This window comes from Hermetia illucens, chromosome 2 (assembly GCF_905115235.1).
Source record: "Hermetia illucens chromosome 2, iHerIll2.2.curated.20191125, whole genome shotgun sequence".
Taxonomy (NCBI): Eukaryota; Metazoa; Arthropoda; class Insecta; order Diptera; family Stratiomyidae; genus Hermetia; species Hermetia illucens.
In genome coordinates, this window is record NC_051850.1 from 137,577,043 (window position 1) to 137,603,685 (window position 26,643).

The 26,643-nt window shown below is 42.0% G+C and overlaps 3 protein-coding genes across 3 annotated transcripts; 1 reads left to right on the plus strand and 2 right to left on the minus strand.

Annotated features, from left to right (window-relative positions):
• Nucleotides 1-4,016: 4,016 nt before the first annotated feature.
• On the minus strand, nt 4,017-4,579 carry LOC119649194 (cuticle protein 16.5-like). The gene is made up of 2 exons (XM_038051230.1): nt 4,522-4,579; nt 4,017-4,458 (listed from the first exon to the last, which is right to left on the minus strand). Exons 1-2 carry the CDS (start codon nt 4,531-4,533, stop codon nt 4,051-4,053), a joined length of 420 nt encoding a protein of 139 aa, XP_037907158.1. The 5' UTR covers nt 4,534-4,579; the 3' UTR covers nt 4,017-4,050.
• Nucleotides 4,580-18,067: 13,488 nt separating this feature from the next.
• LOC119649153 (cuticle protein 16.5-like) lies at nt 18,068-18,660 on the minus strand. Its single transcript, XM_038051164.1, has 2 exons — nt 18,568-18,660; nt 18,068-18,504 (listed from the first exon to the last, which is right to left on the minus strand). Exons 1-2 carry the CDS (start codon nt 18,577-18,579, stop codon nt 18,097-18,099), a joined length of 420 nt encoding a protein of 139 aa, XP_037907092.1. The 5' UTR covers nt 18,580-18,660; the 3' UTR covers nt 18,068-18,096.
• A 6,750-nt stretch (nt 18,661-25,410) lies between these two features.
• Nucleotides 25,411-26,010, plus strand: LOC119649056 (cuticle protein 16.5-like). The gene is made up of 2 exons (XM_038051037.1): nt 25,411-25,517; nt 25,577-26,010. The coding sequence occupies exons 1-2, from the start codon at nt 25,446-25,448 to the stop codon at nt 25,961-25,963; spliced, it is 459 nt and encodes a 152-aa protein (XP_037906965.1). The 5' UTR covers nt 25,411-25,445; the 3' UTR covers nt 25,964-26,010.
• The last annotated feature ends 633 nt before the right edge of the window (nt 26,011-26,643 follow it).

Here is a 26,643-nt window from a genome sequence, read left to right on the forward strand (position 1 = left end):
TTCGCAGTTCCGTAGTTTTTGACAAACTCAGCTTAGTTCACGATTTGAAAAATATCGGTAACATAGTTGTCAAAAAAGTTGCAAACATATTCATGGATTGGGACAACAACCTGATGAGACGGTAATCTGAACATTATACTGCATTGCTTTCCCTTTTCTATGTTGGAGCGACCATGCTTTTCTGCTTGTCAAATGTTATCATTTATCACTCGAAAAGAAAAGGAGTTAATTATGCCCCTTCCTGGAAGAACGGGCGGACTGCCTCACGACTATGAGGACTTCATTGGAGGCAGAAAGAACCTGTAAAAAAGCGTGTGTGGGGGGGGGGGGGTCGGTTACATACAGGGAGAACGAGATTGAAGCTCCCGGTAATGAAAGCCAAGTCAAAAAAACCGACCCAAAAACGGCGGTGGAGCCAGTTTCGGATGCTAACAAAAAGAAAAGAGGAGGGAAGAAGGGTGGCGAAGCTGAGAAAGGCTGCTCTCATAGTAAGTCGAGCTCTTTAAAGAAAGTTGGTGAGCCGGAAAGGCAGAGAAAGGGCCCTACAAAGAACAAAACTGCGATGCTGCCCCAGCACCTGCTGCTAAGCCGGTTCATAAGGATAAGATCGTTGGGGCAGGATAATAAATCAGGAGCTTATCAGTTTCCTCCTCGAGAGCGGTGTATTACTTAAGAATCAGGGTCGTCTTAGGATGCAGCAAGGTACTCACTGGAATTTGTAAATGAGTACCTGAGCCAAATCAGGTTAATAATCACGGGTGAGTGCAATGCTGACCACATTGCCTCCTGCAGTGTATTGGAATCTTGTAATGTACCGTTAGGGTCAAGAATGAAGTGCTCCAATACATTCCAAGGTCGGGGTTGGATTTACACCCCATTATTGTTATAAGGATGACTGAAAGGTGGCCCTGGATATGGGCAAAGGAAAGGGTTAATGGCTGCCAGAATGCATATATACGGAAGGTTGTTATTGGCATACCAGTGGTTCCAAAGCCGGCAGAGGTATGGTCGGTTGTGGTGAGAAGCTGCAATAAGTAGGCGCCGCCTAAGGAAAAAATACAAGTGGTGATACGGGAGATGCCCGTTGAAGTTCGAGGGAGCGAGATTACAAGGCAGCAGATCACGAGTGTACTTTGTGTTCACAGAATGGCCATATAGCTTCATTCTGCAGCAACGAGGGGCACTGGACGTCCCGGCATATGCTACGGTCGATGTTGTGCCCTGTTCACATTGCTAAGGTAACCCAGGTTAATGCCCGCCACACAGTCGGAATGCGTTGGGTGACTGCCGTGACGCACTTTCTCGGCCAGCGTTTGCGTCAGCACAGCATTAGCGTCGCTATGTTGTCTGAACTCTGGGGAGTCAATGGTTGCGTGAAGCGTTTCCCTGCAAATATGCTAGTGTAAACCGCTAAGAAATCGACCAAAGCAGCCATCGTTACTACTAATATACGTCTAGATTATATCTGTGTGGACAGTCTCACTAATGAGTCGATCGTATCTTAATCACTAGGCTTTTGAGATGGTCTTTTTTCATAAGCATGTAGTGTCCGCCCATAGACGACCTACAGCAGCAATATATCGCTTACCTGGATGAGGTGCGACCGCGTCTTCGCGGGACACCATTCATCCCCGGCATGGATACTAATGCGATCTCTCTTATATATTACAGCAAGACTCCCCATCGCACATCTTGTCATCGTGCTATACGTAGGGGAGAGGTATTATCTGAAACGCAGCTGAAGTACGATTTATTCTGTTTTATTGTCCGTCAAATGTGAGAGCTTCAATGCGTCAGTGATATTGACGTTACATCTGTGAATGTTGCAGCAAAGTCGTTTCTGCTGTTATGGAAGTTGTTGAATGGATGCAACGTCCGTTGTGTTGTTGAATGAATGGACGTACGATGGCATGCTGAGGAAGCCCGAAGGGAGGGCTCCGAATATCATGTGGTGGACGAATGCTATCTACAGTAAGCGGCCGGAAGTCTGTCGTCTGAGGAAGAGATTCCAAAGGATATGCAGTCAAAGTGAAGTTCTTGAATTCAGTCTTCCCTATATACGAAGCGTGTTGTCTTATAAACCGAATTGGCAGGCTCACCGACAACGCCTTAATGTTTGTGAAACATTTTGTTGTCCATTGAGTTAGCCAGTACAGATGCAATCTTTGTAGATCTGAAAGGCGTGCTCAATTGCATGAGTTGGTTGTGTAGTCAAAACTTTTGTGAGTATGGCTGTCGGGAATTATCTCTGCAGTAGAGCTACTACCATTTGTCCATTGTCTGCAATGATCTACTGCAGCCCCATTTCTGTGAAACCTGATGGTGGATTAACTGATGGGTGATTTTAATTTGGTGGCTAAATGCGTTACTTACGTGGATGATCCCTTCATTCTTATTGACGGGAACCGTCGATTCGAGCTCGAGCAGCGGACTGAGTGCAAGCACGCCTCAACGGGGAAAACCTTCGCAATGTGGCTGAATGGCGACCTACGTCATCCGCATATAGTTAAGTTCAACGAAGCAACTTTGAAATGCCAGCAGAAAGTGACATACTTGGGAATCATAACCGTGGAACGCATTCATTTGTACCTACATCCGATTAATCTCAGGACTCATTTACCCAAAGTAGTATGTATGTTGAAACTTATAATAAGTTGTGATTGAAGTCTAGAGTTGCTAGATCCATATATGTGGAACTCTTTTTTGCATGCTCTACGTGCGGGTCCTCCCTGTTGTATATGTTTGAGACTTTGAGAGCTTGAATGACTTTCTCCTCTCGCGAAACCTTAACTTCAGTCAGGATTGAGTTCTGTGTGGAGCAGATTCAGTGGACTGGTAGCATACTCTGACATCTGCAATCTAGGTTTCTTCGATTTTCGCCAGTGGCTTACTAGCAGTAATAAGCTTCGCGTGCTATCTTCTGGTAGCAGTCACCAGTTCCTTGTGTTTTCTGTTAATGTTGCCATATGACGCCTTATGTGTTGTATTGTACGCGAAGCGGTAGTTGATTGGTGAAAATGTTTCGTTGCGGGTTTCTACACCGGACTGATTTCAGTTAACTCGCAGGCCTCTTAGCTGCCGCAGAGGTGTTAACCTCCTCTTTATTTCTAACACAGCAAAAGTATTCGCTATCTCTCTGCGATTGTGTTAGCATTGAAAAGCTGATACAAATCTCTTTCTTTTCTGTAGTGGGCTATTCTGGTTATGGCGGCCTCTTTTTGCTTACTTCCCGACCTGCAACCTTATAAAGTTGACAATTGTCTAGCATAGTATTAAAAGAAAACTTATGGTGGAGGCGTTTATTTTCACGGGTCTTCATTTGTACGTCATTATTCCAAAGCTACTAAAAGTTGGTAGATTGCTTACTGGTGATTCCGAGGATTGCATATACCACTTCATGAGTCGCGTTGGATTCCGTGCTTTTTCGATGCTTGTAATAATGGTTGAAAGTTGCAAGACTGAGGTTATTTCATTTCTTTCTCTTCTTACCTTCATTAGCCGGTGATCATATAGTACGGCTTCTTGATAGCGTTACAAAGATTACCACAGATGCGAGTCCAATATAATATTGATCAAGTGGACTTCTAAAGTAGAGAAGTTCATACCCATGTTTATGCGCAGGTATCGATGCGTCCAGAGGACTTTTGCAAATTGCTCGGCCTTACAAGTGCGGTCATGCATCTTAGGATCGGTGCCCGCTTCGCCGTGTTGACAAATATGGACGTCCTAGTATTTTATCCAAGCATAAGGATCAGGGTGTCAGATATCCCATACTCTTAGAGTCAGATCCTAGTTATTTCGCATATAAACCCAGTTATTTCGCATATAATTCTGTGCAAAGGGATAATCTGAAATACCTATTAAGAAAATACTTTCCTACCTTAACCTGGTTTCGCCTATATTGCACATTCTTAGTGCAACTCACTGATCTTTCACTAAAGTAGCCTCCACCTACAAGTTTCCCAACATATCACGCTTTTTGATGACAAGGAAATCAACATACATAACAAAAATCATCTGACTAGTCAATCTGATCTATTTTCTAATAAATTATAAAAGAACGGGGGCGGTAGCATATTTTAATGGAGCAGAATAGGCCAAGGAAGCGATTGGGCCGGCAACAGCAGCTGAGTAGGCGAGCGGTGCAGCTACGGCTGGGGCAGTGTATGCAACAGGAGCAGCAGCAGCGACAACTGGAGCAGCAGCAATTCCATTGTAGTTACGGGCAACAACTTGGGAGCTCTTAGCGGTTACTACAGCTGGTGCAGCAGCGACAACAGGAGCGGCGGCAACAATTGGAGCAGCAGCAATTCCATTATAATTGCGAGCAACAACTTGTGAGCTGGAAGCGGTAACAACAGCTGGAGCAGCAGCTACAACTGGAGCACTGTATGCAATTGGAGCAATAATTCCTGGTTTGCCAGCAACGCAGGCAACAACAGCCAAGACAACAATTGCCTAGAATAGAAAAAATCCCTTTAGTATCACTAAAATCTACTATCTACGACTATGTGCAATTACCAATTTGAACATTTTGTAGTATTTGTGAGTGATTGACTTAGTCAAAGAACACTGAGTGAGTGATGCCGTATTTGGATAAATGTTAAGCTTTTATACTCAAATTTGACCTTACATACGCCGCTTGCATTACAGAGCGACTTGGCCTAGTGGTCTATTTAAAATTCGGATCATATGGTATCGTTACTAAACTACCGTTTAAGCCATATCGGTGTTAAAACTACTACTTTTAAAAATGTGACTAATGTTTTAAAAACTTGGGATATTTTAGTGTGCATTAAAAATGTTGGCGGGCACCGCATGAAATGGAACGTGCTAACGTTCGAGTTAGATTTATTAGTTAGTCCATTAGTAAACAAAGATTGCAAGAACGATGATTTCGATAGTTTTATTTTTATTAGACAAATAGGAGCCGATTCCATGAAAACTCATTTCAGGTTGTGTCGCTTAGTCATTGTTTACTTGCAAAGAAATTACATAAGGATATGAAAGGGGCACCATACCGCAAGTTGGAGAAGAAGCAGGAACCTTTCCACTACTATTCTACAGTGCGGAAAAATAGCGAAAATTGAATACCCAAGACTGTCTTCAAAGGACTGAATTATCTGGACGAGGATGTATACAGTAGAACATTATTCAATTATTCTAGCACAATTTTAATGACGTTCTCGATTGTAAAATTATCCACGTCAAATTTCCACTAATTCTAAATTTGGGCAGATGTTGCTGTAAGCTATCTAAACATCGTTTCAATTTTCAAAATTAAAAATACCCAAAATTTATTTATTTATTTAATTTAATTGTTCGTTGAATAAACCAGTCAGTATGGGAAAATCTCATGACACATGACTCCTCGCTCAATTGCATTTGAATTAAACAAATCGAGAAACTGGAAGCTTCAGATGTAAACGGTTTTGTTGGTTTCTTATGTAAGAATATCTGGGTACACGGTGAGCCATTTATATGTAACTCGTAGTGTTTATACTTAACCCAATATTCTCCTCCTCGGAGACCACTTTGTCGTGGTGGGGGAGCCTGTAATAGTTTACGCAACAATCCATGTTGGATCAGGGCCTTGAAGTGTGTTAGAGCACTTCATTCAAGACTGTAACGGTACACTAGGAGGCAATGTGGTCAGCATTGCTACTACACTAAGGGTGTCCAAAATATGAATATGGAAACGAAGGATTTAAACTGTCCAAGTGGTAAGAAGTCACAGACTTCGAATCCACCCGCGACCATGAGCAATCATGTCGCAGCCGAGGCGCGGATTTTGGAGGCCTCGCCACATTCATACCCCCCTATAGATAAATCTGTAGAAGGCATAGTTTCCGACTCAGTGGAAACGTGCTTTTAGTGCCTACGGCGAATTTAGCCAGAAAGAAAAGTACGGTAACTTTCAACTGGGAATCCGACTAGGGCCGGCCCGTCCGCGGTACTACAGCCTAAATCTAACCGCAAACGGCAAAGGAAGGCTCGGCAGAAGGGAACTTTGGTCACTAAGGAGGGGGGCTGCGGGCTGAATCCTGCCTGTCAGAACCTTCTCCTATCTAGGGTCGTATATCATAACCGGCAATAGCTATGACAACGAAATCAGCGCACCGTTATCGGATGTAAACTGAGCCTATTTTATCTTACAAAAATTCTTCCATTCGAAACGGCTCATCATAGGGTTAAAGTTCTTACTATGCGAGACAGTAATCTTACCAGTCCTTATGTATTCCTCGGAGACCTAGGTTCTTAGCGAGAAAAATTGCGAATTCTTGGCCGCGTTCGAGAGAAGAATCCCCCCAAGAATGTTTGGATGAGGATGGACGATTCCGTAGTCTATAAAATGACAAAGCTTATGAGCGATGCCACGATGGTCTGGTTGTTGATAAAATCCGGTTCACTTAATCCGTATAGGTAAGGTTGATCCAGCCCGAAAAGTCTATAAGAGGAGTGGTGCTTAGACTAGGACACCAGATGGCTTTTAGGGATATCGAATTGGTGGACCCCGGCGCAAAACCGGGAGGTCTGTAATTCTTTGTTAAGGCAGGCTAAGATCAGATATCGCTTGTGGCGCCGTTGATAATTATGATTATTAACTTTATTTGAGCAGATGTCGTAACGGAAAGTATTTCACCACATAGATACCATATACATGGACCACATTTTTTTCAGATTTTTCAGGTGGTTATTTCTCAAGAATAGATCCTTGAAGTAATCGACCCTTTTTGGATCCCTTCACCTCTCCCGTTCGCAACCAATGTCAAATGTAGCACCAGCTTCGGAAAGTACTCTTCAGGACCTTTTATTTGGTGGCCCTTAAAGCTATATTCGGGGAAAAAAATTATACATCCCTGTTTTGGGGATATGGGTAGTTCCCTCAAGTTCAACGTTTGGCAACTAACTGACAATCGAACCTTTCGAGCTGACTATTATCATTTCCGAGAAAAGTGGGTGTGACAGACAGACATACAGAGAAATCGACAGTCAGACAGGCAGACAATAAACCGATTTTAAATGGGCTTTTTTTTAAAAAACCAAACTTACCGACAATGACAAATGAGACGCGTCAACCACGTTTGCGCATCATCGTTGCCGAAGCGCCGAAATGTACTTCAGCTCGTTCCAGGTCTTACATCGAAGTTGCAGAGTAGGCAGGTATTAACGACGGCTTAAAATCTTCGAATAACAATGGTAGCCACTTTCCATGTGCTGCCATACACTCCTGGGATACACCAATGGAGCAATATTAAGCCCATTAATGCAAAAAGGAAAAATGCGATAACCCATCAGAGTGAGAGCCTTAGTTTGTTTGGTGTTTTTTTCTGTCGAACCCATTAGTCTGTGATAGAGCAAGGAATTTCATCAGCAGAATCGAGGTGCGTCAGGAAAGATATCATGGTTCATTGAAGTCTTTCAGGCGAGTCTATATGGAGGACGACACCGATAACAAGAGGTCGGATATCGTTTTGAAATTTAAATTTCTCCGAAATTTGACCCTCCCCTGTTCAAGGGGAGCAACAAATAAATGGTGGAAACTTTCTCGAAATCGAAATCAATAAAGTGCAGGTGAAACTTTGATTTCCATACACTGCTCGACATAATTCAAAGGATGTAAATGTGGTCGGTACAGGAAGATCTAGAGTAGTAACCGCCTTACTCCCTTCTGATCCAGCTTACGAAGTGTTTTTGATGCACTCCAACTCCAAGTATAAGTGGTGAAATGCTATCTTTCACGTCGCGCCAGCAGAATAGCCGAACCCACGGCTCGTGCTCTTGATTTTTATTTCCTGCTTTCTCAGCTGGATACGTTCAAACTTTTTCTTCCTGAATAATTTTAATACCATGACAAATTGACTATTATCCTGCTACCAAGGCAAACCTACTTGCACTTTTTACATTTGTTGTTCTGTGTCTCTTATTAGTAGGCACATATATGATATCATGAACGAATATGTAACTGAGTAAATGGAATTAAGTAAGAAACAAGTCGGGAAACCGGAAGCTGGGCGCTTCAGGCATGGAAGGTTTTGTTTGCTTCTTCTGTGAGTATATTTGAGTGCAGAACTATCCCATTTGTACGTAGCCCGTTATGTATATGTATTTAGCATGTCAGATTTAGTACTTCGGGCTGTAAATTTACACGGTAAAGGCAACTTTAAGCTACTGTAACTTTGTTACTAAAAGCATGATTTTGATCAAACTTGGGGATAAGTTCTTCTGAACTGGTAGAGCAGTACAGACCTACTCTGAAGTGTTTAAAGTTTTCAAGGTTTTAGACGAATTTCTTTTTTAACTTAATAAATTTTATAACTAGTATTGGTTTTGCTAATATACCTAATTAGTTTTGTGCTCAAATATTAAAGTTGTCTGAAAGTGGCAGAAAGCGAACAAGGGGGAATGAATCCCCGGATGATAATCTTCGAAGTGAACTGAGAGTTCTGCGAAGACCACCACCATTACCATCTGAAATGGCGGGCGCACCCAACCGGTTTAGCATTTTACAAGTAGATGAAAATGAAATAGCAATGGATAGCGATACAGTTAATGTGGTCACCGCCACTCAAAAGAAGGTAAAAATTCCACCTATTGTCTTTCCGAAACTACAGAAAGCTGAAATTGACGAGGCGATGGATAAACTCAATGTTACTGTATACTATGTCAAGTATTCAGGCATCGGACGGAAACTTTTCACTGACACTATCGAAGACTTTGACCGAGTTATTAACCACTTCAAAGTAAATAAGACTGAATTCTTTACTTATTGTCGACCAGACAAAAGGCCGATCAAAATTTTGTTATCGGGCCTGCACAGCATGGATAATATCATAACAAACTGGCTGAGCTGCTTAAAACCGAATATGGCATTACCTGTCTAGATGTAAAAAAGTTTGAACCATCGAAATCCCGCTACACCGAGCAAACGTTTCACATTTTATATTTTGAAAAAGGTACGATCAAGCTAGCGGATCTCCGTCGAATAAAATCAATTCAGCGTACAATTATCACTTGGAGTTATTATAGTAATGCACGAAGTGGCCCCACTCAATGTCACAACTGCCAGCTGTACGGCCACGGTAGCTCTAACTGTAATCTGCCTACTAAATGCCAAATTTGCAGCATTTCGCACAAAACAACTGATTGCCAGTATGCAAAACTCCAACCTGATCTAATTAGATCATTTCTAAAGTGTGCTAACTGTAATCTTCAGCATTTAGCAAGTGATCCTACTTGCCCAAAGCGTCAAGAGTATTTAAATGCTGTCAGGGGAGCCGCATCTAGACGAAATCATTCAAGTTACCGTCAGCCGACCAAAACCGCAGCCGTCAATCATTTCAACAATGAAAGCTTTCCTCCTTTAAAGTTACATGGTAATTCGAATTTGCAGCAGAGTGTTTCGAAGTCGAACTTTGAACCCTCACGAACATCGTTTAGTCATGCAGTCAGGAACGGACTGCCTACGACCAATAGTAGAAATCATCATCATCAACGGCGCAACAACCGGCATCCGGTCTAGGCCTGCCTTAATAAGGAACTCCAGACATCCCGGTTTTGCGCCGAGGTCCACCAATTCGATATCCCTAAAAGCCGTCTGGCGTCCTGGCCCACGCCATCGCTCCATCTTAGGCAGGGTCTGCCTCGTCTTCTTTTCCTACCATAGATAGATAGTAGAAATACAATTAATAATGCGAGTAACCTGTTTTCTCCAGAGCAAATGATAGAACTGTCAGCCGAGCTTATCACAAATCTTTCAGACTGCAAGTCTAGAACAGACCAATTTAATGTCATTGTAAACTTAGCTGTTAAGTTCCTTTACGGTCCATAAACTTAAAGTAGTTCTATGGAACGCAGAAAGCGTTAAAAATAAGTCCGATGAGCTTTTTGACTTTGCAATAAGTGATCATCATGGCAGCCAACTATGAAAAAACAAAAAAACAAAAACACAAACCTACTAAGCAAACACAATTAAACTTCGATCGTGACGATCCAACCCCGAGTGAAGGGGCAACCCTGAGCTCATCGATGGAGAACCTGAGTCTAGACTCAGATTCCCCACTTATTCAAGTGAGAACCAATTCAATTGGGACCCAGTCCTTAACGGATGAGCCGAAGCAGGCCCCTTCTCCTGACCCCAGGCTCCAATCGGCGCCACCTGCTGAGGCTAAAGTCTTGCCCATGGGTAAGCACCTGTCCACGGACAGCAAACTGCCTTCGGGCAAACCGCCTTCGGGCAAACCGCCTTCGGGCAAACAGCCTCCGGGCAAACCGCCTTCGGGCAAACTGCCTCCGGGCAAACCGCCTCCGGGCAAACCGCCTTCGGGCAAACCGCCTTCGGGAAACGCACAACCAAAGAGCTGTGCCAAGGTTGAGGGGAAAGGAGCGTTCGGGGCACCTGCGGCTAAGGGGAAACCAAAGCGGCAGCGGTCCTCGGACGATCCTAACTCTTCGACACAAAAGGCGGCAAAGAGGGCTCGGCCGGCAACGTCTAGGCCTTCATTTGCAGCCAAGGCTATCGAAGCCGATGGATGGGTCCTGTATGACGACTCTAATCCATCCGGCTACGATACTGAGCAGTGCGAACAGCTTAGAAGGAAACTCCTCCTAGCTGTAAGGACTGCGTCTGCGCAAGGCATTAAGCTTTGCTTTGAGTCGGTAGGTGTATACCGTAAAATGTTACGGCTGAACTTTGCCGACGAAGACACGAACGAGTGGCTCAGGCAGTACTGCTCCTCCCTTAACGATGTGTGGGAGGGTGCGCGACTAACCTTGAAAAGGGTCTCTGAGCTGCCATCGATCAAGAAGTGCTTTCTCTGGCTTCCAGAAGAAGAGTGAAATGGTGTCGGGGTTCTGGAACAACTTGGTGTACAGAACAACCTTAACACTTCCACCTGGTTGCTGCTAGGCAGCAAAACAGGAGAGAGAACCGATAGGCCGGGAACTTTTCTCACTATCGGCGTTCCCGAAGTTCGGGAAAAATCGGGTTGCCGGCTCTACTATGGGCTGGGGACCGTCACGTTACAAGTGTCGGCTCCTAAAACCATTGAAGGGGACATGCAGCCCCCGGCATCTACATCTGAAACATAAATGAGGTGCCACATCTCCCAAGTAAATTTGCAGCATTGTAAAGCGGCGACTGCACTTATCAGTCGTCGGATCAATAGCTGCAAGACATTTATATACCTCATACAAGAACCGTGGGTTGTTGGTGGGGCAGTCAGGGGCCTAAACTTCCAACATGCTGACCTATTGTATGCCAATGGAAGCGATCGACCCCGCACCTGCATGGTAGTCTCCAAAGACTTCCAAGCTAACCTGGTTAACGACCTAAGTGATGGCGACACCACATCGGCTAAGCTAACCATAAAAAGTCAACAGGGAGATAAAGAGATACTATGGTGCTCTGCATACTTCCCCTACGACGCAGAAGACGTTCCCAGTGGAACATTCATCAGAGCTATCCAATATGCCAAAAGTAGAGGCATGGGGGTAATAGCAGGATGTGATGTCAACGCTCACCACATATGCTGGGGAAGTTCGAACATCAATGCAAGAGGATCGAGACTACTGGAGTATCTAGTAGGAACCGATTTGCAGATCCTAAATGTGGGTAATGAACCCACTTTCTTCAACGTGGTCAGGCGAGAGGTCATCGACATCACGGTGGCATCTCCTGACATCGCGGCTCTGATCGGAGAGTGGAGAGTATCAAACGATATCACACTCTCGGATCACAGACGCATTGATTTCGTTATGGGCATGGATCTACCTCCACCCACTCCATTTCGGAATCCGAGGAAGACAGATTGGGTAATGTATCAAACAGAATTGAACGCCCGAGTCACGATCCCTGGGAGGCGCATCAAATCCATTGCTGGAATTGAGAAGACAACCCAGATGATCACAAATAGCATGAGAGAAGCTTTCGAAGAAAGCTGTCCACTCAAGATGCCAAAGAAGGGTAAAACACCATGGTGGAACTCGGATTTGGCAAAACAGAGGAGAACGACAAGGATGCTCCTTAATCGTGCTCTGAAGGGCGAATCAAGCACTAGCTGGAATCGCTATAAAGAGGCACAGAAGGCTCTAAAGAAGAGCATAAGATCGGCTAAACGATCATCTTGGAGACGCTTTTGCGAAGAGACTAACTCTCTTGAGGCAACGTCAAAGCTGAAGCGGATTCTGGTCAAAGAACGTAGCCAGAAACTGGGTTACTTACGTTTACAGAATGGGAAGTACACAGGAAGCGATGAAGAAACGGCAAATCATTTGCTTGAAGTACACTTCCCAGGCAGCATCCAAAATCTAATCTCGGGGCCAACAGGTGCATACAGTCCTCAACCGAGAGACTGGAATCTGGCATGCAAAGTAGTAACACTGGAGCGAGTGAAATGGGCATTTAACTCGTTCCACAGATATAAGTCTGCAGGTCCGGATGGCATCATTCCTGCGCTAGTAGTAGAAGGAATGGATGCCCTGGGTCGACACATTCGGAATATATATCGGGCATGCCTAGCACACGCTTATATTCCAGTTAAATGGCGGGATGTGAAGGTGTTGTTCATTCCCAAACCAGGAAAACCCACCTACACAGACGCAAAAAGCTTTCGACCGATCAGCCTAACGTCCTTTCTGCTAAAAGGACTAGAAAGATTAGTAGATCGGTTCATAAGGGATACACACATTCCTAAATGGCCACTTCACCATAGGCAACACGCCTACCAGAAAGGCAAATCCACGGAGACAGCACTCCATGAACTTACGGCAAAAATTAGGCGCATTCATGGACATCGAAGGTGCCTTCAATTATGCCTCATTCGCGGCAATTTGTGATGCGGCAAGACAGCATGGAATCGAACCGCTGCTAATCAGTTGGGTCCTTCACATGCTAGAGTGGAGAAAAATCCACATATCGGTCGGCAAGAAGTCTATTGAAACAGGATGTCTCAGGGGCTGCCCACAGGGAGGGGTTCTCTCTCCACTGTTATGGCTCTTGGTGATGGATACCCTGCTGTGGCTCCTGGAGGACAAAAAAGTCTTCGCGCAAGCATTTGCGGACGAGCTAGCCGTAATAATTACCGGCAAGTTTGCGGACACAGTATGTGACCGCTTGAATGCAACTCTGCATGTAATCCACAGCTGGTGCCTCCGCAATGGACTCACGGTGAACGCTAGAAAGACTGGACTAGTTATGTTCACTAAGAACGTCAGGTGGGGCAGCTATACACTACCCACCTTAGCAGGGGCGGAAATCCAGCTGGCACAAACAGTCAAGTACTTAGGAGTACATTTCGACTCCAAGTTAACGTGGAAGCATCATATCCAGGAACAATACCAGAAATCCTGCAGATTGCTCTGGTGCTGTAGGAATGCGATAGGTAAGACCTGGGGACTTTCACCTAAACGGATATATTGGATGTATACATCCATAATAAAACCCATTTTGATGTATGCATGCATCGTCTGGTGGTCAAGACTGAACTTTGCTAACAGCAGGAAGCTGCTAACGCAGATTCAGAGACTTGGTTGCCCAAGTATTATTGGAGCAATGAGTACTACGCCGACTGCGGCACTTGAAGCCATCCTAAATTTACCCGCCATCTACTTGGAGGTGAAACGGAAAGGCGGCCAATCCGACGGGCATGCGTCTATATGGAAATTCCTTGAAAAACATCCGGTCGCCCTGATGCCGACCGATCATATGGTTTCCAGATTCGTCTTTGAAAAGACATACACTGTCGTAATCACCGAAAGAGAAGAATGGTCGACAAGTGGCCATGAGTCTTTTCAGATTACAGACCTAATAATCTTCACCGACGGGTCAGTCACGGAGGATGGATCGGGTGCAGGCGTGTTCTCGGAGAATCCGATTATAGAACTGGCCCGACCCCTCGGAAAAATGACGATCATATTCCAGGCGGAGATATATGCCATTTCATTGGCAGCAGAAGAATGTCTGCGACAAAAATGGAGGGGTCGCACCATTCGAATCTGTTCCGACAGTCGGGCGGCATTATCGGCACTGGATGGCAACAACATATCAAGCCAGTTGGTGTGGAGTTGTCATCAGGTGCTGCTGAAACTTGGCCGACTGAACGAAACATTCCTGATGTGGGTGCCGGGGCACTCTAACATCGCCGGTAATGAGGGGGCTGATAGACTGGCTCGCCGAGGGTCTGGATCCACAATGGTGGGCCCAGAACCAGCTCTTGGAATCCGACCATCTACTGTCAAGTCTACTCTGAAAGGTGAAATTGCAAGGATTCACGCAACCGAGTGGAGAAATTTGGACTCTTGCCGGCAAGCGAAAATCCTTATGAAAGAGCCTAGGGCCACTAGAGCGGCATTTTTGTTGTCCCTTAAGAAGTGGGACATGAAAACCCTAGTAGGGCTTTTGACGGGACACTGCCCCTTAAACTACCATATGGAAAAGATTGGGGTAGTGGTTTCGGCTGTGTGCAGCCAATGTGAGGAGGAGGAGGAAACTGCCCTGCACTTTTTATGCAGCTGCCCGGCATCCTCAGATCTCAGACGAAGACACCTTGGCAAGGTTTTCTTCAATGAAGAATCTGCACACTCTCTGCCTCTTGAGAATGTTCTCAGATTCGCTAAAGCCTGCGAACACCGTAGGCGGGAAGCCATTGAATAGGCAACTTACGGGGATAGTACAATGGGCCTAATAATGGCCTGAGTGCTCGGAGCTGCGGCTCCCCCCATTTAACTAAACTAAACTAAACTAAGTGATCATATTGATATTTTGTTATTAACAGAAACTTGGCTTAAGAGTAAAGATAAGTTCTTTCATCCTAGTTTTAAGACTTATAGAAATGATAGGCAAGATGTAGTAGGCGGGGGGGTTGCCATAAGTTTAAGAAATAACATCAAGCATAAAATACTACCCGCGTTCAAAACTGAAATTCTTGAGACTATTGCTTTAAGACTAGAGGAGTTGGATTTGAATATTGTCGTTGCTTACTTTCCAGGCACGAAGCTTAATGTGCAGAAACTAAAAGCGTTTGAAAACGACCTTAAATTACTGATTAGTAAAAATGAAAAATTACTCCTTTGTGGTGATTTAAATGCACGACACCGTCATTGGAACTGTGTAAAAGCGAACAAGGCTGGCAAAATACTTTTTGATCTTGTTTGTGAAAGAAACCTTTTTATTCACACTCCCACAAGACCCACCTTTTTGAACCCTAGGGGATACGACTCTACATTAGATCTTGTAATTTCAAACGGCCGAATCAGCATCGACCAACCTGTAACAGGGGACAAACTATCTTCGCCTCATTTACCAGTAGCGTTTCAACTAACTTCTGAGACTTCACTATCAAATTCAGACGAATCAGTGGATAGAATTAGAATAAACTGGTTGAAATTTAAGAAATACTTGAATGATATTATACAGTTTAAAAATTAAATTTAGCAAAGATCAGCTCTACCGACCAAATTGACTCCCTAATTAGTACCTTTTATTGTCATATTAATAGTGCCATAAAATTCGCATCCTATCCTGAGCAAGCCGATTTATTTCCAAACCAAGTCATTGATGAGGGAACTAAATTCCTAATTTCTTCAAGAAACTACCTACGGCGTCAATGGCAGAAAACTCGAAGCAGAAGCACAAAAACCGTGGTTAATAAGCTTACTAAAGCCATTCAAAGTCGAATCTTCGGTGCTAAAAACAAGCGATGGGGTAGAATGCTTCAAGAAATTCCTAAAAACGGTGATAAATTATGGAAATTAAATAAATTATTAAAGAAGAAGAAAATTATTCCGCCCATGCGGAACGCCGGTGATATTATTTACGATGATGAGTCTAAAGCGGAACTTCTAGCAAATCAGTTCCAAAAAGCACATTTAGCGTCAGACCACTTAGGATCGGTTTTGCTCAACAAAACCGTTCAGGAGAGGGTGCAAAAACTGCGTACTTCACTCTGTGATTTCGATGCTCGTGAACTTTGTTCCCCTAGAGAAATCAAGGCAATAATAAAGCACTTAAAGCTAAAAAAGGCTCCAGGTCCAGATCGGGTAACGAACTCAATGGTTAAGAACTTTCCTAGAAAGGCGATTGTATACTATAATTTCATCGTGAACAGCTGCTTAAAGCTCTCTTATTTTCCAAAAGTTTGGAAGGAGGCTACGGTAGTACCCATTGTTAAACCAGGTAAAGACCCAAAACTGGCTGACAGTTACAGGCCTGTTAGTTTAATTTCTAGTCTCAGCAAAATTTTTGAGAGAGTTATTCTAGCTCGTGTTAATAAGATTCTAAATCAAACGAATTTATTACCTGATTTTCAGTTTGGCTTCAGACCTAAACATTCAACTTCACATCAGGTGTTTCGGGTGACCAGCGAAATCCAAAAAATTTTCAAAGATAAAGAGTACTTAGGATTTCTTACTTTAGATATTCACAAAGCGTTCGACTCTGTTTGGCACTATGGGTTGGTATACAAGCTATTACTGTTCAGGTTTCCAATATATCTGGTCAAGCTTTTACTATCATTTTTAACTGGAAGAAGGTTTACAGTAAAAGTAGGTAGCAAACAATCCTCAGATCGATCGATTCCAGCGGGGGTTCCTCAAGGTTCTCCACTAAGCCCTACACTGTTTAATATCTACACCTCGGACATTCCAACTGCCCCAGGGTGTAAACTAGCTGCATTTGCCGATGATGTTGGCATTATTTCTTCCTCTAACGATCCTTCAACAATTATGTCATCTCTTGAGAACCAGCTGGATTCTCTGTATCAATTTTATTTTAGGTGGAAGATTAAAGTGAACCCTTCTAAAACACAAGCTGTGTTCTTTACGAAAAAGAGATGCAAAGCTAAGCTGCCAAGCAGAGACATAAATTTTCTTGGGGAGGGTATTAAGTGGTGTAATAGCTTAACATATTTAGGAGTCGTCTTGGATAAAAAACTTACATTTAAAGATCATACTGATTCAATTTGTTCGAAGATATCTAAATCATTTTGCTCGCTTTACTCGCTGCTACACAGAAATTCTAAACTATCGGTAGACAATAAATTGATTATGTTTAGAATGGTTATCCAACCAATTATTTAATACTGCGCTCCGGTTTGGTCTCAATGTGCAAGAACACATAAACTTAAAGTTCAGCGTGCGCAAAATAAAATCCTCCAAGTAATTTTAAACAAATCGTTTGACTTTTCAACTGAAAAACTGCACAATGAGGCAAAAGTCAAATATGTTGAAGATTTATGCTTATCGAACTCCGTCAGATTTATGAACAACTGTAGAACTGTTGGCAGCCCTCTAATAAATATCCTATGCTCGTCATAAATTCTAGGTTAAGGTAGTTCAAGTTAAGTTAAGTAGGTTAAGTAGATCTAGTAATTTTGAACAAGGTTTTTTGCACTTTTCCTTGGGTAATTCATACCATAGAACGAATTTATTTATTTGCGATGCAAATTTTAATTTTGTAGAGTAAAGATGAGTCTGGTATCTACAGCCATAAGTTCTGCTATTGTATAGAAGGTTAAGATCATGAATAAAGCCGAACCGAACCGAACCGAAACTTGGGGGAACTATGCTCCATATTATATTTTATGCTACTATGAATTTGTATAACTCTAGGATAAACTTAAGGGGGGTTTTACTCAATTTTCCCAAATATACGGTAATATATTATTATTAACTTAATTTGAACAGATATCGATATGGAGAGTATTTTGAGGCCTGGGTACCGTATAGAGGCAGCTTCATGATTTTTTTCAGATTTTTCGGTTGGGTAGTTTCTGAGAATGGGTCCGTTAAAGAAATCATCACTTTCCACGCCTCCCACTCCCCGCCTTTCTAACAAATCTCAAAACTAAGACCGGCTTCAAAAAGTACTAATCGAGACCTTTCATTTGACACCTTCTCTACAAATTTCGTGTTGATCGGTATAGCCGTTTCTGAGAAAAGTGCGTGTGACAGACAGACAGACAATACAATGAACCGATTTTAATAAGGTTTTGCTTTGCAAACAAAACCGTAAAAAGGGTTTGCCGATAGTTCCAACTAAGTTAGATATGTGAGTAAAACAAATCTAATTTAGCTAAATTATATCTATTTTTTACAAATTTACAAGAAAACAGGAGCAGCAGCGTATTTCAACGGAGCTGAATATGCCAAAGGAGCAATTGGGGCAGTAATGGCAGCGGAGTAGGCGAGTGGTGCAGCTACAGCTTGAGCAGTGTATGCAACAGGAGCAGCAGCAGCGACGACTGGAGCAGCAGCAATTCCATTGTAGTTACGAGCAACAACTTGAGAACTCTTGGCGGTTACTACGGCTGGAGCAGCAGCTACAAATGGAGCGGCGGCAACGACTGGAGCAGCAGCAATTCCATTATAATTGCGGGCAACAACCTGGGAGCTGGAGGCAGTAACAACAGCTGGAGCAGCAGCTACAACTGGAGCACTGTATGCAATTGGAGCAACAATTCCTGGTTTTCCACAGACGCAGGCAACAACGGCCAAGACAAAAATTGCCTGAAATGTGGAAATTCCATTTAGAATAAACAAATGCTTGACATGTCCAGAATCTAAAGTTACCAATTTGAACATTTTGTATTGCGTGAAGTGATTGACTTGGTCAAAAATGTGTTGGGTGAATGATATTTGTTTTGTATTCACCTTAAGCTTTTATAGTCCAATTTGACCTTACATGCGCCACTTGATTTGAAACTCTTTTAGTCAGGGAGCCAATTTTGAATTTGTATCTTGGTATTACTATGGAACTATTTGGGTTGGATTGTTTGAAATTATGTTGGATAAATTTAAAATATTTAAAAGATGAACAAATCTAAAAAGAGAAATTTGGAATATGTTATTCCGGGATTGGAAAGATATGGCTGTTTATAAATAATTGCTACCTAGGGTTCTATCAGCATAAAATTAAAATGTAAATTTGAAAAGAGGTGGATGTAAGATTTTACATCTAAATAAATGAAGAATTGCACCTTAATCCTTCTATCATATATGTGAAATGCTGCTTAATATGGAATCGAATCTATTTAAAGCTGTCAGAAAATTGTAGTGTCCGCGGCTTTGTGACATATGCAACATTTCCTTTGCCTTTTCCAGGAGCGGGAGAACGCATCTAAGAATATGCAATATTCCTTCGCTTTCTCCCGTCCTAACACTCCTTAGCTTTGCCAATTTACTCCTTTCAATTTACCAATTGCCATCTCCCATCCCCCATTCATTTATCATACACAATTAACTTTAAAAATGAATAATTATATTTATTTTATAAAAAACCTAACAACGCCTCCCCCTAAACTCAAGAATTTATTAATATTTGAATTATTCCAAATTTTATTTGGATGGATATTGAAAGGGGAAAATGTACGTTCACCTCCTTTGTTTGTACCTAAGTTCGGAAAGTTGTTGTTTTCGCAACGTAGTGTTCCAGAATAGCGAAGGGATCACCGTGTTATTGGGTGCAGGCTCTGGCTATTCTTTTGCTTTTGAACGAGGCATGGGGATTATTGTTATAGACGTTGCTTTTGCTGTGCCTCCGTTGAACTTGAAGTTTAGGGCTGGTGTCGACGGAATCAGCATTAACGGGACCGGAACCGGCTGACAAGAGGAAAAGCTGATGGATTGGACAGGGGATTTGAGTTAAGTACTTGGAGTAGATCACTTTGGTCTCTCGTGGGAACGAGAGTGCGTTCTCGGTTTCAGAGAAAAGGAGTTGTTGGAGAAACGTGGCAGGAAGCAGGGAATCGTTTTTGCATTCGAAAGAGAAGAGTTGTGAGTTTTTTGGAGACGAGTAGTGTTTCGGACTTGATCGTGGAGTGCATTTTGCTTAGCTTTCGATGATAATTCATTGAAGTACTAAATATTTCGTGAAATAGCTAAACGCTTAATGCCAGTGCTCTGTCGAGAAAAAGAAAACATTTATACAGTTGATATTTTCTTTTATGAGAAAAGGTATTCATTATCATCTATACAATTTGAATTGAAAGGTGTTCAAATTTCAGAAAAATTACCTTTGTCATATGGTGCCAAATTTCATGAAAATCAGAACATTAACGCCAAAGTCATAGCAGTTCAAACTTGTCAAGTTCGGGAAAATTTACTGCATCGGAAGACATAGAAATAAGATGCTGATGTCATAATTAACGAGAAAAATTGACACTCCAGTGCGATACCAAAATCCAATAAATAAAGAAGTTACTTCTCCCCTTTGCTGCTATTAAGAGAGTCCTTTTAGTGCTTTGTGTGGCCAAAAGTGATCATTTCTTTAGTGGACCTATTCTCAGAACTACCCAACCGACAAATCTGAAAAAAATCAAGAAGTTGCCACTATATGGTTCCTAGGCTCTGAAGTATCCTCCACACCGATATCTGTTCAAATGAAGTTAATAATATTCCTATAATCTTTGTTAATTAACTGCAAAAGCCTCCTGAAGTTCATCTAGAATAATGAAGTTTTGCAGCCTGTTTGGTGGGAATCGCACTATTACTAACAAAGTTATAATAGTTCAAATGTGCCGTTTCCGTGCAAATTCAAGTTTTTGAATGTCAATATCAGGCGAAAGTGGATATTCTCACATAATTGTATGCATATATTTCGTGCTAGGTACTAATGGGACAAATGTCCATTCAAATGTTTTTATAAAGGAGATACACTAAACCTTTCATACCTGAAGCATGCAGCTTCCGTTTTCCCAAATTTTTTGTATCTGTTTTTGGTGAACTTCTTCATATTTGTTGATAATATTGAACTCCTGGTGAGAAGCGTATGCGTTTGACTGCTATCAATGCAGTGATTTCTAAATCAAATTATTTTTGTAAATGGCTTTTAAAAAATAGAGGGCAATTGAATTTTAATTATGTACACAAGGAACTGTCATACACTCATCTCATCATTCCTCACATAGGAAAACACAAAACCTTTTACACTTGAAGTATCTAGCTTTCGGTTTTATTTAGGCGATCAGGAAGCGGGGTTGTAGAATGAATTCGTGTGTCATTAAACAGAACTCTCTCCCGAATATCATCTTATTTTGTAAATTTTTATTTTGATCAGTTTTGTTTCCTATTTATTTTCATTGGATTGTTATTTCATTATTAAATTGATTTCCTCTTGTATTATTTTTACCTATACGATTTCATTTATTTATTTTTCTATTCTCCATTTGCATTTATATTATCTTTTCTAGATCGTTTTTTCCTTCCTCTCCTTCACCCCGCAAAAAAAATGTGTTGAATTTAAGGGGGGGCTCCCAATACATATGAACGGAGGGCGCAAATTTTTTTTTACAGAATGTAGCCATGTGGGGTATCAAATGAAAGGTCTCAATTAGTACTTTCTGAAACTGGTTCAATATTTGATTTTGGGTGAAACATAGGGAAGTGAGGACTCAAAATATGACCCCCAAAAAGTGTAACAGGTCTCGTTCTCAGAACCTATCCAACCGAAAAATCTGAAAAAAATCACAGTGGTGCATCTCTACGAAATCTAGGCCTTAAAATATATCCGGTTCCGATTTATATACGTGCATATATGTGTACAGTATTCGGAAATAGACAGTTTGTTTGTTTAGGGTGAGCGGATTATCTATGGCTGTAATATGTACGTATGTCTCGTAGTTTGGAAAAATATGAAGGATTATGTTGAATTTGTAGTTAAATACATAAGATTATATACAAAAGATGAACACAAAACCTTTATACCCGAAGCACGAGCTTCCGGTATTCCGACTTGTTTCATTTCAGTTTTAGCTCGCGTACTGGTCATTCGGTAGGCCCGCGCAATTCCCCTTGTTTATTTTTCAGGATCCGGTGTAGACCCACGCATCGCAAAGGACGGCAAACAATAATTTTTGTAAAATGAGATGTGAAGGATCGAAGTGCTCAAAGAACATCCCTCCCCCAAATTCTCGAACTTGGCCAGCACAGAGGCGTGTGGACGAAGTACTTAAATAGAGCTTTAATATTTGCGGGAATTAAATTGCTTATTGCAAATAATGAAAAACAATACCTTGCAAATTAGCGTGGATCCTCTATTTCGCTTCTGTTGTAGTGTTGTTGCCGAAAATTATACTTTTCTAGCAGAACTGTCCCAGAACTCAAATAATGGAACTCGCATTTGTTTAGCATTCAGGTATTTTTACCCTCCGTTTATCATATGCCTATGTAACTGCCATCCTTGTCTTATATGAATGTATGATGTGCGAAGTCATGGGTATGGTCCATACGACATATGTTGATATTTTATTTGTTCTTTTTTATAAGTCCTTAATTCGTGCGCACCTTCACGGTTAATTTTGCCATTTCTTCTGGTTTCTGGGAAAGCTCTCTCCTCTCATCTCTCATCTCGACTACTTAGGATGGTGTTCTGACCAACGCTAACCCCATTTCTGTCGTTACAAAATTGACAACGATGTTTGTCGTAAAGCTGTTTACTTTTCCAGTGTAAGGCGTCTAATAGATATTTTTCCCGACAACAACTTTCTCAAGGCCTTATGTATTATAAAACAGAGCCTTATGGCTTTCGTTCGCACGTAAATCACATCTATCCACTTTCGGTTCGTTGAAATCTGCTTCAGTGAGAAGTCACCCTGCTGCTGTTCTCCATCGGCCAACCTGAGATGGGGATCTCACTGTATCCTGCAACAGAGCTGCCCTGTCCTAAACCGCGGCTTATCAGTATGTCTAACGGTACCTGTATCATACATAGAAGCAGTTTTTCTCCATCATCATCATCATCAATGGGTATACGTCAAATCACGATACAAATCCCTCTGCCACTAGCGAGATTTGAACCGGGACCTTCCGTACGACAGCCTTGTGCTCTAACCACTCAGCTATCCGGACACATTGGTATGGGCCAATGATATTCTGGGCGTATGGGGCTATCCGGCCTAGCAAGATAGTGCAGAATATCTTATAGATGGTACTCAGCAACGTGATACTTCTATAATTCATCACCGTGTGATATCTCCTTTTTTATTTATGATGCAGATAATGCCTCTTTCCCAATCGTCAGGCATTGATTCGCTGTCCCATACCTTGAGCACAAGTTGATGAACCACTTGGTGTAACTGGTCGCCTCCATATTTCACTAATTCGGCTGTAATTCCATCGGCTCCTGGCGACTTATGATTTCTAAGCCGATGAATTGCACGAACTATTTCTTCTATGCTTGGTGGTGGCAGCACTTATCCGTCTTTTTCAGTTGGCGGGACGTCCATCTCGCCGATGTTTTGGTTGCTGAGGAGTTCATCAAAATACCCAATACCATTGCTCCAATATGCCCATTCAATCGGAAATCAGATTTCCTTATTTGTTTCGGCAGGATAAGCATCGAGGTGTATAGAGCTTCATCCTGTGTCTTATTGGTAAAACTTCCGCACCTGGTGCGGTTGCTCCCTGTATTTTCCGAGTTCACAGACCTGTTAGTTCTCCCTGGCTTCCTTTTTCCGTCTGTGAAGTCGCTTCTCCGCTCGCTGGAGTTCGTGATGAGTCTCTGTGCGTGCCCGCGTTCATTGAGAATGCAACATTACTCGGTATGCGTCATTCCTCCGTTCCATTGCTAGCTGACATTCTTTTTTGCCAGATTGTTTTGGGCTAAAGTACATCGATAATAGGGACGAGGCAGACGCTAACAGAGACCTAGAGGCGCAAGGAACAGTAGTGGTCACTTTCGATGGCATGCTCCCATACAACACCACAGAGAGAACATTTGTGCGAAAAAATCTTAACTTGGTGTTACTGTTAACGTATCTTTATTTTCAAAATTCATACAAAACAGCCAATGAGGATCTAACGTTATTAATGCATCTAATAATATTGGAAACAGGAAAACGATGTCATCAGCGTTGTCATCGTATTTGTGGAAAAATGTCATGAGCTTCTAAAGCCATCTGCTTCCCTCAGGTAAGATGATATTTTTCACAGCAGCTACCACGCGGAAGAATATTCCAGATGAAATCCCTGTTGATGCTATCGAAATTCTTTTTGAAATCGGTGAAAAGTAGGTGAAGCGTATATCCGAATTTTGCTCCGAAATAACTTAGAGGCTATTGATGTAGACATGGCGAGAAAATCAAGAAGAAAAACCGGCTTGCTCTATGTCGATTAGGCTTTCAAAGAATTATGATATTTCAGCTACCTTTGCGACGATAAAGGGCATTCAAATACGTCTCCAATAGTTACACTCAAAAGGGAGCCTTTTCATCGGATCTTGACAATCACTCCCTTCGTTCACTTCCTGAGAAAACTCACAGATTCCCACGATTTCCAGATGACTGGCAGTAACAACCACATAGTAACTATAAGGAATATTAGGAGTGATTTCGGAGGCCTAAACATGTGTCTGACTGATGTCTGTCTGTTTTGGGAAACAGAAAGTCCGATGCACAAACACATTTTGTATGAAGCAGATATTTGTTTCACGAAACTGTCGTCCAGGAGCGTTTGCAGCTTTTTGAATCGAATCATAAACAGGTGTTGCAACTAAACGATTGTAGCATAAAAGTCAATCCACTTCCGAGGCATGGTAGCCAGTAGCAGGTGATCAATCTTTCGTAGTGTTTAGGTGGCAATATAATCTCGCGTCCCTAATATCTATCCCTTTTAGTCACCTTCTACGAAAAGCATTGTTTAAGTAATTTCTAAGCCCCACAGCTTGCAGGGGAGTCACTATTAATGAATTTCCGGCATAATAGTTAATTCTATTAGGTTAAGTGAAATTTACCCCACTTGTTTGCTGAGAAGCCTAAGCCCTCCTCCACTTTCAAATAGCCTTGGGAACGCCTATGGTGGGGTTGGTGCCAAATATAATATTCTTTTGACTGAAAGAACCTTAACTTGTATGATCCGGATGGTTTTGTATTTTATTCTTGCGGTTTACGAAAGGAGAAACTTTACACGGAGGTTCGCTGACGCAGGTTCCACAATGATATGGAGAGCCTTATTCTACAGTGAAATTCTGAGCTCATTGTTGATCAAGTTCATTGGAACTGGCTAAAATAAAGGCATCATAGGTTTACTCAATAGTTTTATTGAAGTGTCCTAAATATGTATTGCTAATTAAGGTTTTTAAATAAAAATATCAAAAAGTTTTTTCGCTTTATCAAAAATGATTTCTAAAAAAATGAATAAATTTGATTTCTTTTAATTGATCATAAAATGTCCATGTTCTGACAATCGACTATTAGAACCATTCTTGGATAATTTAGAGGGTGTTTGAGCCAACAAAAAAAATATTTCAAAAAGTCAAGTCAGCATTCTATTTCCTAATTGCATTTCGATACAATTTCTTTCAATAATACTTCTTGCACCTATACAACATGACAGTGGTTTAGTAATGATCCAGTCTGATAGGAATTTTAAATCAGCCCCTCAAGAAAAAGTTCTCTAATGCAACTAAGCCGACTAAGGTCAAATTCAACTATAAAAGTTTGCAGACGATCGAAATGCGACATCATTCACTTATCGCTTCTTTGGCAAAGTCATCCACCCACAAAAAACTCAAAATGTTCAAATTGGTAACTATTCGCTGAGCTGAATTTATAACAATGTTTTATATCAACTTCTTATATTGCAGGCAATTGTTGTTTTGGCTGTTGTTGCTTGCGTTTGCGGCAAACCAGGGATTGTTGCTCCAATTGCTTACAGTGCTCCAGTTGTAGCCGCTGCTCCAGCCGTTGTTACCGCTACAAGCTCCCAGGTGGTTGCTCGCAATTACAATGGAATTGCTGCTGCTCCAGTCGTTGCCGCCGCCCCTGTTGTAGCTGCTGGTCCAGCCGTAGTAACTGCCAAGAGCTCCCAAGTTGTTGCCCGTAATTACAATGGAATTGCCGCCGCTCCAGTTGTCGCTGCTGCTGCCCCTGTTGCATACACTGCCCCAGCAATCGCTGCTCCAGTAGCTTACTCCGCTGCCATTTCATCCCCATTTGCTCCTTTGACCTATTCAGCCCCTCTTCTCCTATAATTTATAAGATGATAAAAATGGTACAAAGCTAATTTATGAGATTGCATTTTGTGATTATTTTTAATGTGAATATATAAAAATTCGAATGTGATAATTGAACTTGTGTTGGAACTGCTATTCGTATGACTTCCACTGGCTGTACAATATTGGTTGCCTTAAGGATCTGTGTCTTCTCTGCAGTAAATATCTCGTCAAATATTTTTATGCACTATCAGTACAAGTTCTTGCCAGTTACCTTCAACTTCAACTAGGATCAAGGCATTGAAATGTGTTAGAACACTTCATTCAAGACGGTAACGGTACACTACAGGATGACAGTACCTTTTAGGAGGCAATGTGGTCAGCACTGTGCTCGACCGAGATAATTACGCTGATTTGACTTAGGTACACATTCACAGCTGAGTCGACTAATACGACGTCAAATTACGATACAAATAGCACTGCCACCAGTGAGACTTGACCCCCGGCCTTCCGTACGACAGACTTGTGCTCTAGCCATTCAGCTATCCGGACAACGGAATATACATAGGTTTTCTATACCGATGGCTCAAAAACAGAAAAGGGTTCTGGGGCAGGAATCTGCTTTTCGAATGTAAACGAAAAAACAATCTTTTCCCTTGGAATAATATTAAAAAGCCTTTAGGATACGATCCTAGCGACAGATTCCAAGAGAAGAATGA

Excerpts from the sequence above, each read along its gene's own strand:
- LOC119649056 (XM_038051037.1), top strand. The coding sequence starts at position 25,446 with ATGCGACATCATTCACTTATCGCTTCTTTGGCAAAGTCATCCACCCAC. Across the intron at positions 25,518-25,576 it reads AACTCAAAATGTTCAAATTG|GCAATTGTTGTTTTGGCTGT; the intron begins GTAACTATTCGC and ends CTTATATTGCAG.